Source organism: Anser brachyrhynchus, assembly GCF_964034855.1.
Source record: "Anser brachyrhynchus genome assembly, chromosome: 1".
Classification (NCBI taxonomy): domain Eukaryota; kingdom Metazoa; phylum Chordata; class Aves; order Anseriformes; family Anatidae; genus Anser; species Anser brachyrhynchus.
In genome coordinates, this window is record NC_137694.1 from 83,605,746 (window position 1) to 83,619,697 (window position 13,952).

Below are 13,952 nucleotides of genomic sequence, written 5' to 3' on the forward strand. Positions count from 1 at the left end.
AGTTGGGATCAACAAAAGAAAGATAGAAACTAGGGAGTTGTCAGAGGCAAACACACAGTTCCTTGAGCGTATAGGTACAGGGAGTCAGGACTCTTTCAATCCTTCTAAAAGTAGCATCCTTAGTCCCTTTTCCTCCCCCTGCCTGGCCTCCCTTCTCTCTCACTGTAACCATGTTATTTATTGCTGATGAAAGGTGCCAGCTGATGACATCAACAACTTAATTTTCTTTCTTCAGAAGAGCTACCAGAAAGCTGCAGTGTCTGCTCTGCCCCACTGCTGGGAGCACATTCAACAGCTAAGAATATGAGTCTTTGCGGAGGCTGTAAGAGAACTTCTATTCCCTTTCCACAAGGTAGAGCTAGGTAAACTGGAGTCATTCATATGCCTCAAGGATTTTAGCTTGATCTGCGCTCATGAAGAGTACTCCTCTTAAGCTTTAAGAGTAATTTTCAGCAGCCTCCTGCAGTTGCCTGCTGGATGGCAGCACCGTCTAGGTAGTCCTTTGTGCTGCATTTAGCGGCATGGATCCCCTCAAGTTTCTGTTATCCCCTCCAGGTTTTTGTTATCCAATTGTAACAACCAAACCATGGGATTTTTACTGTAGTACCTGTAGATTTGGCCACACCACTTAATTAAAAGCAAGCAATAAAAAATATGAAATCAAACCCCAACCACATATATGACTCTTACCAGGCTAACGGCACACTTCTACATTTGACCACCCTCCAAAGTGTGTGATTGCTTCTTGCCTTCTAACACAGTACCAGTAAGGCCAACAAGTTGGAAGCAGGCAAAAATCTTATCCTGACAAGAGTCTGATTTGTTTCTTTTTCCACTTGCCAAAACCCCAAAGTGATTAAGTTATGTTATAAATTACACCTTCATTTAGCATTTACATATCATCTGAGGAAAGGGAAAAAAAAATGTGATTATGAAGTCTTTGCCTTTCAACCTCTATGCTACCCTGTTATTTTACACGGCTTAATTTAAATTTTTCAAAATCCAAGCCATTCAAAAAATTTGAGTGGAAAGCTATAGGGAGCTGCAATAGGGAGCTGGTTGTAGGAAAGCACAATCCAGCAAATAATTATGACTTTTTTTCAAATATTAATTGAATATCACATAGACCATATGCAATTTAGTCTTAAAATCTCCATGTACTTGGGAATTATATACCTGCGTAAGTGAAATAAGTTAAAGATAACCTTCCTTTTAATAGTCAAGGAAACGTACATGTAATTTTCTGGAGAATACGTTACTTGTTCACTCTTGTTTTCACACACAATAATTATAGTATTTTAAATACAAAAAGTCAAATAATAAGGAATATCTACTAATGATACAAAGATAGAAAGGGATACAAATTCCAAACCAACACGATGAGTTTGCCTGTTTGTTATACATAAATTATATACTGTAATGATAAAGTAGTCTGAGACAGGCATATTGGTAAAGCATTGTATGACTGTACCTAAGGCTACTATAAATATTCTTCAGCTAATGAAAGCAAAGATGCATTTCTCCCAGATACATCCAGAAAAATGATGAAGATCTGCATTTACGACAGAGGAATGTTTGGTGTAAATGAAGTTAGGAGGTCAAAATAATTTTAAGTCATCTGTGTACCTCTTGTTCCTCTTCCGGGGTTATTTACTAGCTTTCACACATAGCTGACATTTATTGTGCCTAATGGTAGCATGCTCTTGGTTTTTCTCAGCAATAAAGAAAGATAAAATCTGATCAAGACAAACCAACTCTCTAACCAAAAGTGAGCCAACACTAGTGATTCATACTCCTCTAAATGTTTTATTACACTATTCCAAAGTGTGAAATTTCACTGAAAAAATCAACAACCAAGAAACGCTGCTAAATTAGGAGACCGAAACATTTACATTGTTATAATCCTATCTTCAGGATGCAATTCTAGGACAAGTTTAAAGCCAGAAATGCCAAATCCTGCTGTTCCAGAGATCAGGTAACACTATCTATTTCACCTGTCCTGAAAGTATTTCTGGTGCCATAAAAGACAAAAGCAAGCAAACAACATTCATCAAAACCAATAGACAGAATTACCAGCAGACTTACCTAATTGGATAAACTGCGGATCACTTTTCACTCCAGGTCCTGCCCCAGTACTTGCTGCCACTTCCACGCTGTATCGAATACCAGGAACGAGGGAGGGGATGACTACAGAAAAGGTGGAACCATCTACCGTTTTGTTTATATGGTATCGACTTTCATTGCCAAGACACCAAACCTGCAGGGAAGTAAGTGTATTGTATGTATAAATGTTTAAAATTCAACGGTGGAGGATAATTAGAAGGCAGGTTGACCCATTTCCTTCTGCTGGATAAAAATTTAGAATTTATCAATATTCTAAAATCTGTAGTCATGGATCACCATCCTTGGCACTCTGAATACTGGAAAGATATTTCTTGTTCCAAAGAGCAGATCCAACTACTAATATTATTTGATGGGTTTATCCTAATTCATTAAACCTATGACAACAGTGCTAATAAAACTAAGTGTTAGTAACATGGAACAAGTAAGAGAGGTCCCTTAACAAAGAAAATCATTCATATAAACCACAAAGTAACAGCATTCAGTTAAACGAACTTGCAATTCTCTTGTTCAGGAATCCTTCATCAAGCAAGGCTTTCTTTACTGAAGTGCAAGGGCAAGTCTTTCAACACGACATCACAAGAGAACTGATATCATGCTGGAATCAAAACGTTACCTTTTTTTTTTTTTGAAAATGGTAGTGAGAGGCAAGGGTTGAGTCATATATGCCATTTTCTATTGAGAGAACAGTATGATGTCAGATTTCATTTTTGGTTGTAATTAGGACACAGGTCTTCAATTCACCATTTTACAAATGCATTATATCTAGTCACATTAAATGACTGGGAGAAACAATGTGATATTTTAATCTCCTTGGGCCTGCTCTATTTGTGTGTCAAATGTTTTTTAAGAGTATGGCTGAGCACTGAACTACTACTAAAAGTGAAGTAGCAGATTATCTAGATCTGTTAAAAAAAATGAAGCTGTGTTGTTTTCTTTTTTGTTAATTTTCCACAGATGTACTGCTCTACAATGAATATTCATCCAGAAATTTAAATTAGTTAAATTCGGTGCCTTATTTGTAAAGAAGCAAACTTTCCTGGGAATGTCAGCACTTTTGAACCTGTGCTGATCGTGCACTGGAGGGAAGACTGTGCTTCTGACATACGGAGCTCCTGAAAGATTTACTACCCAGATAGCCGTTCTTAATCCCTTGTGCAGTTCTGCTGCTGTAGAGATTGCCATGTGAGGGAGCTAGAGTTTCCATTACAGAACAATTGCTAGGGCACTTTCCATAGACTCCTTTTTCCTGGATACCGTAAACTTTATTTCATCTTCAGGACACTCTAAGACCCTTTGTCATTCTCCGGATGCCAAGGACTGAAACAAGGCTAGCAGGACACTGTGAGGATCTGAAATATATTTTAAGCTCCTTTGAAATAGAATCCCAATGCAGCACATATAGAACTGCTTCTGTAAAGCGGGTCAGAGCACACAAAAAGAACAGAAGAGGTTCTCCTTTTTATATTCTGATATTAAATACAGACTGTTTCAGGCAGAAGTAGGTATAATTATTAGTAACACTGCTCTTAAATTCTGAAGGTCTATGAAAATGCTATTATTTAAATAAGAACTTGACAAAGTGAGGAACAAAAGATTTAAATATCTGCATTTTGACAAGTCATTTTCACAGGAATTGTTACTGCCACCTTGTACAATAGTGCATATGTGAACAATAAAAACAATTTATTATATATTTGCAACTATGCACTACTTATCTGTAAAAATGCTTTGTTCTTAGGAGCTCAATTAAATGCAGAGATCCACAAATCGAGAATGGTAAGTTAAATATCAGGTTGTTCAGTGCTTGCCAGTACTATATTTGAATGCATACCTGAACAGGTAAGTTAAAACTAAATTTTAGAATGTTATGAAGGAGGGATTCATACTCTAACAGACACATCAGTGAAGAAAAATTAGTATAACAAGGGAATTTCTAACTTCATCTAGGAATGACCTCTGCTATGGTTTGAATTCCTGGCTTTTTGTGTGTGCTACTGGCACTTCTCCAATTAAGATGGTATCCTCCTTCCTATTTGTCTTATCCTTTAATTACATAGGTATATTCTTGCCTTAGAAACTCCAACCCCCAACACGCATACTTTTTTTCTGGGGGAAAAATGTGAGATAGATAAACATCAAGAAAAATAAATTTACAAGACTTCCTTTTACAAGGCTTCCTTTTTTTAAAAAAAATAAGTTAATTGTAGATCATTGTTTTTGCATTTTTAGAGAAAAATATTAAATATATACTGCTCAAATAGCAACTATATATATATTTTTCATTGTGTCTGTTTTCTGTCTATGGTGAAAAACACAAAGGAAATTTATGCAACGTACACAATAAACATAAGAGAAATGTGCCAGTGTGCCACCTACTGCTACACAAGCACTACAAGACGGCTTTCTCTGATACATGGTAGCTTATTACCTCTGAATGTTAGGAGGTATATTAGGTATTACATCTACTTGGAAATATGAATTTCCTGACCTTTATTGTTTTCTCCTTACAACCTTAAAATTCCTCTAATGCAGTTTCTCGATGGAAATAAATCCACCTCTTCAGGTCAAGGTCTGTCTTTAAATAAAATAACTTTGCAAGTACTTTTTTTCCAATTACATTATATATCTGAAACTAAGCCACAAACAGATTTTTTCTTTTTACCATTTGACCAGTTTCTGAAAGGTGTTTTATTATTCTAAATTGACCATGACGCTTAGTGATCTCTTCCCTTTTCCATTTCTACTGAAAAAAAACAAAATAGCAGAATGAATTTTAAAGGCTAGGAATATATGTCTATAGCACAGTGTTTTACCTGAAAAAATAGCCCAGAAAATTTCATTTAAAAATTTCTCTCAATAATGCCCATATGCAGGGACTGAAACAGATGAACCTGCCACTTATTGGCTGTAAAGCTTACTTGATATACACAACTAGATATTTAAAATGTCTGTAGCTTTCTTAGGAAAAACAAGCTTAATTTAATTTGTTACATAAATTAGCTCAAAACAATTTGAACTGAAAATACAGTGTCTACTGCTACATGAACGTCAAATAAATATTTTATAATGTACTTACAATTTGTTAAAAATTATATAGCATAATGAGAGCTGTGTTTGTGTAACAGACAAGAAAAATTCTATACGCTTAATACATTTAGTATTATGCACTCATTCTTTACTTGAAAGTTTTCCATTTAAGTACCCAGATACAAGTAAATTACTCAGATATTAATACTGTTAATTATTATCCCTGAGCTTTTCAGCTTAGTAAACCTGTTCATATTTATTACCTTAGCCAATGTCTTTTGAGTCACAAAATGGTTCTCAAACAGGTATAGCTCCTTCTCAGCTTGTGTACGCATTTCTCAATTTATAATAAAGACAAGAAGGTAGTTTTAATTATGAGTGTTGACCCTTTGCTTTGATTTAATAGAGGCTGTATTAATTGCTTTCTACCATTTAGACAGAATTACTAAATATGGAGTTTGATCCAAACTCATTTTGCATTCGATGTGCTCTGACTTTAACCAGTAGATGGAGCCAAGAATCCACAAACAACTTACCCGTCAGAACCCAGCCAACACTGCCAGGGGACACAGGCATGTAAGTATTACCTTATATTCTTGAACCATTCCGTTCTGGTTATCCTCGGGGGGTGGCTGCCAGGTGACCACAATTGCAGTCCCGTTCCCATCATTTTTAGTTACCGAAACACTCTGAGGTGGAGCACTGGGCGCTGTTCGTTTGGAGAAAAGGATTGAATACGTCAAATGCAACAGTGAGGGGTATTTTTTTTTTTTTTTTAAAGGAAAACTGGTTTCTGGGCTACACAAATACATTCATTTACTCTCCAACCTTCCTTAAGGGCAATTCTGCCCACAAGCTAAAATTATTATTACAATAATCAATGAAAATTACAAGGTAAGTGATGTGAACCTACAGCCAGGCTCCTAATTTCTGTTGCAGTCTCTCTGTAAGATAGAAAAAGACACGCAGGCCACCAGACTCTCCAAACTCAGATACCCATTACATGACACAGTCCTGAGCACTGAATTCCTTATTGGTCTCAAATCATCTCATCCAGAATCAACAGTTTTGAAAAATAAAGTCTGTAAATTGACCCTAAATAGAATGTTAAACCTTAGTTCTCTAGTGTGTAAAAATTAATGAGTAATACAAAACTTGTTAAAATCAAGACTGAATTTGTTTCCATTGACAGGTTTACATTTTGCATTTTAAATAGTCTTTCTAAAAACTGGATGCTTAGTTGATGCTTAGGATGAACATAGTTAACTACCCACAGAAATAAACCAGAGCTACACCGTATTTATACCAGGTAGGAAGAAAGAAGGCAAAAGGTATCACATCCTGCCAGAGGCACTGAAATCCCTGTTCTGATACACCGGCCACCTTGCATACTCATTATGCCTGAGATACCAGACAAGCTACAACAAAGGGAACAGCTATATGAACCTTCCCGTTTTAGCATGTGTTTGAGATGGAAATACATAATTTAGCTCACTATATCTGTTGCCCTCATTCATCTTTTCATTTTGTATTACTGATTGATCCAGATATAAAAGCTTTCTAAGAATGTGGTTTCCATTCCCTCAGCTATAGCACTTTGATGATTTCTGTGGTGTCTGCTATCTACTCAAGATAGTGATTAGTAAGTGCTTGAATCTGACAGAAGTCACTTGTGACCAGACCATGAACTCAGCAGGGAGGAGTGCACACTGCAGTGAAGATAAAAAGCACATTTCCCATTGTCTGTTGAAGGGGGGGTTTGCACATCCCTCTCTCTCTGTCTCTCACACATGGTTCTGAATATTTACTTCGATGTCACCAAACAATTCACATAATGATCAGTCCAACACAGTCTCCTCTGCTGCTGATTGCTCTTCTCAAACAGCACGCACTTCAAACAAAATCAAATAACGAACATATCAGAGAAAAGCAGGCCAGGATACTACTTCAAAAAGGAAAGATGAAGACAGTCTGGCTCCTACTTGCCTTCTTCTAGGGTTTTTGCAAATTTCACTTCACTATCTGCTCCTTGAAACTCATTAAAAAAGGGGCGGGCCTTAATTTCATAGTTTACACCTTTCTTCAGCTCTGGAATGATAACACTGTTTTTGGTTGGAGTCCTCACTTCAAAAATTAACCACTCTGACTCTCCATAGGATGCTGGTGTAGGCCGGTACAAGATTTTATATCCTTGAATATACTGGGATTGTTGGTCCACCTGGCAAAACAACAGAAAGACACCCATTTAGAACACACAACGCTTTGTTTAATAAACAGGAACTGTGGATGTTGTCTGTGACTTTAGTCCTTGAACTATCCATTTATTTTATTCAAAAGAACAAAGCTGAATGAGACACAGGCTCCTTGAATTACAGCAAATTACAGGTCTGATTCACAAGTGCATTAATCTGTTTGATGCTGGTAGAACTGCACAAGTTTCGGTAGATTTATGAAAGCATTAAAGGGGGATAGCAGAGTTGTATAATATACCCTAGCTCTGTGAAATGAACCACCTTTACATCCACGGAGAGTCTTGCCAGAATTGAAGGAACCCAGCACACACACTGCCCACCCCAATCTGCTCTGCAGAATGGGGCAAGGCAGGTGGGCGAGGCCAGGGGAGCGATGGCTCTGCAGTGCATGCTGATGAACACAGATCAAACAGCAAGTCTGCCAGCTCTCCTGAGGTGTGGAAGCATCCCAAAATTCATGAAATGAGCACTGCTTCCTGCCTGCTTCCTTCTGGAGTCACCAATTTAAAAGGGCAGCCAATTGGCACTATCTACATTGTTCTGATGAGACTGGAGGCTGTCAAAGGACAGATTTGTCCAAGCACTTGCTCCACGATCACTGACTCAGCAGGAGGCTCCTCTGCTGGAGGAGAGGAGATGTTTTCAGAGTGTTCTGAAGAGGCTCACAAAAATCAATATGGTAATAAGGATGAGACTTGGTAAAGCAGATCAAAATGATATTCGGCAGTCCCAAATAATTTGAGACTGAGGCCATTTTATATTGCATGTATGAAGAAATAGACCTTAATGTAAATAAGGACAGGATTCAATGTGTTTGGCTATAACTGCAACAGAAAGTTACTTTGTAGAAGTGATCTCTTGTGGAGCATTAACTACCGCTTTCAATTTCTGATGAATAAGGAACTCCAAAAACAACAATAAGAAACTTTAAAAAGGTGCACCAGATTTTCCCTTTTTTCAAAAATCTTATACAATGGTATAATAAAACTGCTTGCTTGCTATTTTACTCCAAAAAACCAACATCTTTCATTTTTAATAATCACGTAAAGAATGTGTGTGTTAGTTAAAACTGAGGTAATGCTTACTTTTGAAATTGCAAAGAAGCCACAGGCCACCCAAGAAACTGACAAAAATTGGCTGTCTGGAAAAGGTTGTTCTGTAAGTAAAGGTCAAACAAAATTGTGCTAGGAACCTCAAGGTTGTTTTAATGTTATTAGTTAAAACAGGAGATTGCCTACTGCAGGTGGCCTTACTGCACGTGACAGCATAACTACACAGCTGATATTACCTTGCAGCACTGAGGAGCCCTGGTCATGGACCAGGACTCAGTTGGGCTAGGACTCTTCTACAAAGTCAAAATGCCTTTGTTCTTGCTCAAAATGTTCTGTCACAGCATGACGGGGATTACACCCTGTGCTCTTCCTGCCAATATATTGACTTGTACAGATGGAGGACATCAACAGACCTATAATCTTACTCTCATTCGATTTATTCCTGCACTAGTATAAGTTTCCCCCATTTTTTTCTTCTCTCTGCATTCTGTTTTAAAGCTGGTCTTCTTTGAATTAGATTTCCGTTTCTCATTATTTGTTACTTCTAGTTTCCCATATTGTTCTCTCTCCTCATTTCTACCTTTTGGTTGCCAAATGTTTCCCACAGCAAGACATTTCTAACCTTTCCTTCACTGAGGCCCCAGTCTTTTCTAAGCCTACTTGAACCGTTTTCATGTATGTTCTCATTTCCCTTGCTTCAGGGCTTCTACAATGTTGCTTTCTCACTCTTCCATTTTCTCTACTATATTCTCCACATGACCAACTTCCTGCTTCCTTCTGTCAGATCAACATCAACAGAACATCTCAAAATTGTTATTTTTGCATCTTCTCCCTGTACTGTGTGCATTCATAGCACCATGGAAAGAAGAATACGTTCAGATGAGGCTCTATTAGTTTGTATGTGTTTCCCAGTATGTATGTAGGACAGAGGCAACAGTTTCAAAGAGAATTATGTAGTATTTCCCTCCAGTGGGGTCTGACAGATGGGGAAGTTCCCAGGCTATCTCATTAGGGGACTCATACACTTCCTACTGAAACCAGTGCAAAATCTTCAAATGATTTGACTTATGAAAGTTTTGATCAGTCTGTTAGTTTCCAGAGGAGAACTTGGAAACACTCACCATGTGATAAGCAGCACTCCCTACAGAGGGGAGCAATGGTGAAAATGGGACAAAATTTAATGAAGTAGGAATACAAAGCCCAAGCAGCACTCAATCCAAAGAAAAACAATTTCAGGTGTACAAACTACACACCTCTTAAAGTGTGACTCCACAGCACTTAGAGAGTACAATTCATCAATGTATATAACCACCACCATGACACAGATTTTTACTTACAGTCCAATGAACTTCAATTGAGGAAGAAGAAAGGATAGTAGGGTTGTGCAGATGTAGTACCACATCACCTAGTTCTTTCTGGACCTGCTTGTGATCCACACCCTGACTTGTTGGTGGAACATCTGTAATAATTTAAGATTCCATTCTCACAATATATAATTGTTAAAATAAGCATATGTAAATACAAACAAGTGTATCAGAAAACATATGATGCTTTCATCAGTGAAGCATATCCTAAGTACTTCCCAATAATGTAAGAAAAATCTACATGAGTGTTGTCTTGCTCTTCTGACATTTGGTCTATTTAAAGCTAAAAGGATTGTTCATACACATGAAGCAATAAATGCCTCTCAAAATATGCAATAGTACAATGGAAACACGTTTGCTACATGCAGAGCTCTTGAAAAGCTTATTCAGCTGAAATGGAATGACTGTCCTAGACATATATAAAGTCTATACAGCAGTCACTAATAGGGTGTCTAAAATATACATTTACTATGGACAGTGGAGGAACATAGTTTCTATGTTGCTTTCACATGTCTTCCTTTGATCACTTCATTTTAGCAAATACCATGCTGACAACAATTAAAGTCACAGACTCGGAAATTCACGGAAAGTACTTAGAGTGATTTTTTTTTTTTTTAACAGAATTCCAGATACAGGGTAATGTATTACGTAACTTTTGCTCTAGCCTACTACTTTCTCTGTCTGAACTCCTCTTGCAATTGGGTAAGATCAGAAAATCTTCAAGGGTTCTGTTCTCGGAAGACCTTAGTAACTTCCACACCTGTCTGCTCACAAAAAGGGCCAAAGAGACAGTAGAAAGAAACCATATATATATATATATATATATATATATATCCATCTACAACTACTCAAATATGTCATTGCAGGTGCGTAGACTATCTTGAAAGCTGAGGTTTGGATAGTGCTGTTTGTAAAGCATGTATGTATGTAAAGCATACTTTTTGCATGGTGGACATATTCTCAGTTTACCAACTTTTTACACCTTTCTTTCCAAAAATGTAGTTCTCCCATTTGGGAATACAAAGCCTTTGCTACTTTGCAGTCTTGTCATACAGTTGCCTCAAACATTTGCAAGATGATGAGATTTCTCTAATGTTAATAAAGCAAATTGAGGGTAGCATACAGTCAATAGGTGACAAATTCAGATTCTTAGCAAGGAATACTGATAAGCACAAACACACACAAACCAAAGAAACACCACTGATTCACCACTGTATCTATTTATACAGTCCATTTATCAGAGCATTTCCCTCCCTTTAATGCTTTGAGAGCATTAAAGATAGACATTTCTGTTTGGAGAGTTGCCTAAATCTCGTCCTGCTTAGAATATTACAGGAAAGTCAGTTGAGTAATTAGTAATATTCTTGCTACTAGTCATAAAAGATGAGTTATCAACAATATGACTAAAACTATTAATAGCCTCAGTCTTTTGCACATCTGTGGTATTGAATGGTGTATATCATCTATCCTGTTTTCTTGATTAGGCTTTGAAGCTTCCAAGACAGGGACTGTGAGTGAGTATACTAAAGCATGTTGTTATTTTGTCAATGTTAGTCAAGTCTAAAGGTTAAGGTAGGTGAGTTTCCTGATCTGTGTATGAATTTTGGACAAGACAATAAATACTTAGGAACAAAAGTTAACTGGGAAATTTTTGAACTTACTAGCTCAGACTAAAAGCTTGTATAAAGCTAACCTTACAGAACACGGAAATGTTTATGGAAGAAGAGTGGAACAGCATTAAAGAACATGACACTTTATTATGCTTCTTACTATTTATGAAAATTTTATCTGTTGGCCATTAACTTTGCTCTTAGGTTTTGCATGGTCTCAGTTCTTCAGCTCTACTAGATCTCAGAGGACAGGTAAACTTTTTTTGTACCATTATAAACAACTCATTTCTGTGAGTGAACAAATATTCTGCCTCATTTGCTGTTTATCAGTCAAGTCAGTGATCAGTTCATTTGGGACATTCAACCCTGATACACATCTCGTCTCTTCAGATGAAACTACACTGCATGAAAAATGGACTCATATAGAATGTTGCTGCTTACCTGCATAAAAACACTTTGCCCTTTGGGGAAGACCTAGGAACCCGTGTAATTCCTATTTTCTATGTGGTCATAACTCTGCTGTCTATATATCCAAGGAAATTGCTACCCATCAGGAGAAATGCATAATAACAAAGGATAGCAATATGAAACTGCTCACTCCTCATGGGAGATGAGAAAAACTTGCCTTCAGAACAAATGAAAATTTGCTAACAGAAAATGCTATGTTTTCTTTAAGGAACTTCCTTCCAAAAACAAGTATATACTTACTTTTGCAAACAAAGGAACAAACATACAACACAGGTGCTCTTAATAAGCCCATGGGTCAAATTCTCCAGTAAAACAGGAGGAAAAAAAAAAAAGGAAGATGATCTTTATCACTTTTTCTTTGGAAAAGAATATATTCATTTTCTTTCTATTTGCTCATAATCAAGGAAAAATGCAGGCTGCTATGTTGCAAAGTATTATTTCCTGTAAGTTATTGTAAGTGTCATTTATTTTTTATAGTGAACACACGGTTATTTTAAATTTTACATATGTGGATTAAGTCCATGGCTGGAGTCAGCAGATGACTCTTTAATTTGCTATAATACAGCCCTGTCTTACACTTGGCTGTCTGTAAATGTCTCTTTTTCCTATTGTTTCACTTTCAACAGTAGCACTACTGCAATACTTCTAATACACTGCCTGAAGTTCTTCTTTACTGGCCCACAACACCTAATTCCTTCAAATTTAAAATTTCTATCTTTCTTAATGCAGCAGAAGACAAATCACATTGCGTGCTATTTCTCTCCCTGTCTCATTCCTAAGCCTCATTTGATTCACTGGACATAATAACATTTCCATGGAATTTTAGGTTTTGTGTGATAACTTCAAAAATCAGAGAGTACTTCTGTTGTTAACAAGAGCTATTCTGCAGGACGTAACTATCTTTGGATAAGAGATACTAGGGTTCTCTTGGGGAGCATGATATGCTGTCTACGCAGCTTTTAGAGTCTGTGTTATAGGGAAATACAAGTTTAAACAATGCATTTTACTACGTAGCATATATTATAGCCAGTATAGATAGACAGTTGAAAGCTAGTAAAATTTTTCCATGTAACATTTCTCAGTTAACTTGTGACAGTCACTTTGGACACCTAAAATGTTCAATATCTAAAGCTTACCTTGAGTTTTCACTGGATCAGATATTTGGCTTGGGTCACTTAGTCCATACGCATTTGCTGCCCTCACGAGGAATAGATAAATTGCATTAGGTTTTAGCCCTTTAACTGCAAAACTCTCTGTTTTCACATTTTCAGCTACAGTTTGCCAGGTGCTACCAGATGCATGGCTAAGGATAAAACACACACAACAGCAGGTTAGCACGTGCCTCTTTAACAATATATTATATATAAACATAAGTACAGCATGATCGCATGAGACTCGTATACCTGAAGGCCTCAATTATGTAAGAGGTTGGAGTTGCACCTGAATTCAAATTTGGTTGCCATGACAATGTTACTGTATTTCTGCTGACATCTGTAACCTCAGGTTTTGATGGAGCACTAGGAATCAAGTTTGGGTCAGTGGGTCTTGGTGGCTGCACTGGGACTCCAAATTCTAACAAAGGAGAGAAAAATGCTGAGTATAGACAGGAAGAAGCTGTAAGCTAAATGCTGTTCACATCTCACCTGGCAATTTATGACAGAGTCGCATAACTACTACAATTCAATTTCTGACTTTCTTTTACGTATTTTCTCCATGCAGAGAAAACCTAATTGATTTACCTTGGACCTCTATGTAAGCACTCCATGTAGCTTCGCCACTTGGTGTTGAAGCAATGCAGGTGTACCGACCGGTGTCGCCTAGCTGAGTGGGAAAAGAGAAGAATAAATATTTGAAACAATCAGGCACTCAGTGGGCTAGAAAAGTAATTACATCTCTGCATGTTTCTCCATGAATATGGATAAATGTATTAGACTGCAAAAAACTTTGAACCAGAAACTTCTTACATTAGAAGGCATGAAGTTAATGGCTATGTTTCTGAGCTTTCTTCAAAGAAGGGAAAAAGCTGCATATTCTAACTTCATGTTACCCGTTCTG

General features: G+C 37.1%; 1 protein-coding gene across 4 annotated transcripts in view; it reads right to left on the bottom strand.

Annotated features, from left to right (window-relative positions):
• Nucleotides 1-13,952, bottom strand: part of ROBO1 (roundabout guidance receptor 1) — a 702,920-nt gene that overhangs the window by 43,744 nt on the left and 645,224 nt on the right. For all 4 annotated transcript variants that reach the window (XM_080587354.1, XM_080587355.1, XM_080587357.1 and 1 more), the window contains 7 exons: nt 13,637-13,718; nt 13,301-13,469; nt 13,034-13,200; nt 9,793-9,914; nt 7,138-7,369; nt 5,739-5,860; nt 2,086-2,257 (listed from right to left, as the gene is read on the bottom strand). In XM_080587354.1, coding sequence (XP_080443480.1) covers nt 2,086-2,257; nt 5,739-5,860; nt 7,138-7,369; nt 9,793-9,914; nt 13,034-13,200; nt 13,301-13,469; nt 13,637-13,718 — 1,066 coding nt within the window. The remainder of the gene's footprint in view (nt 1-2,085; nt 2,258-5,738; nt 5,861-7,137; nt 7,370-9,792; nt 9,915-13,033; nt 13,201-13,300; nt 13,470-13,636; nt 13,719-13,952) is intronic.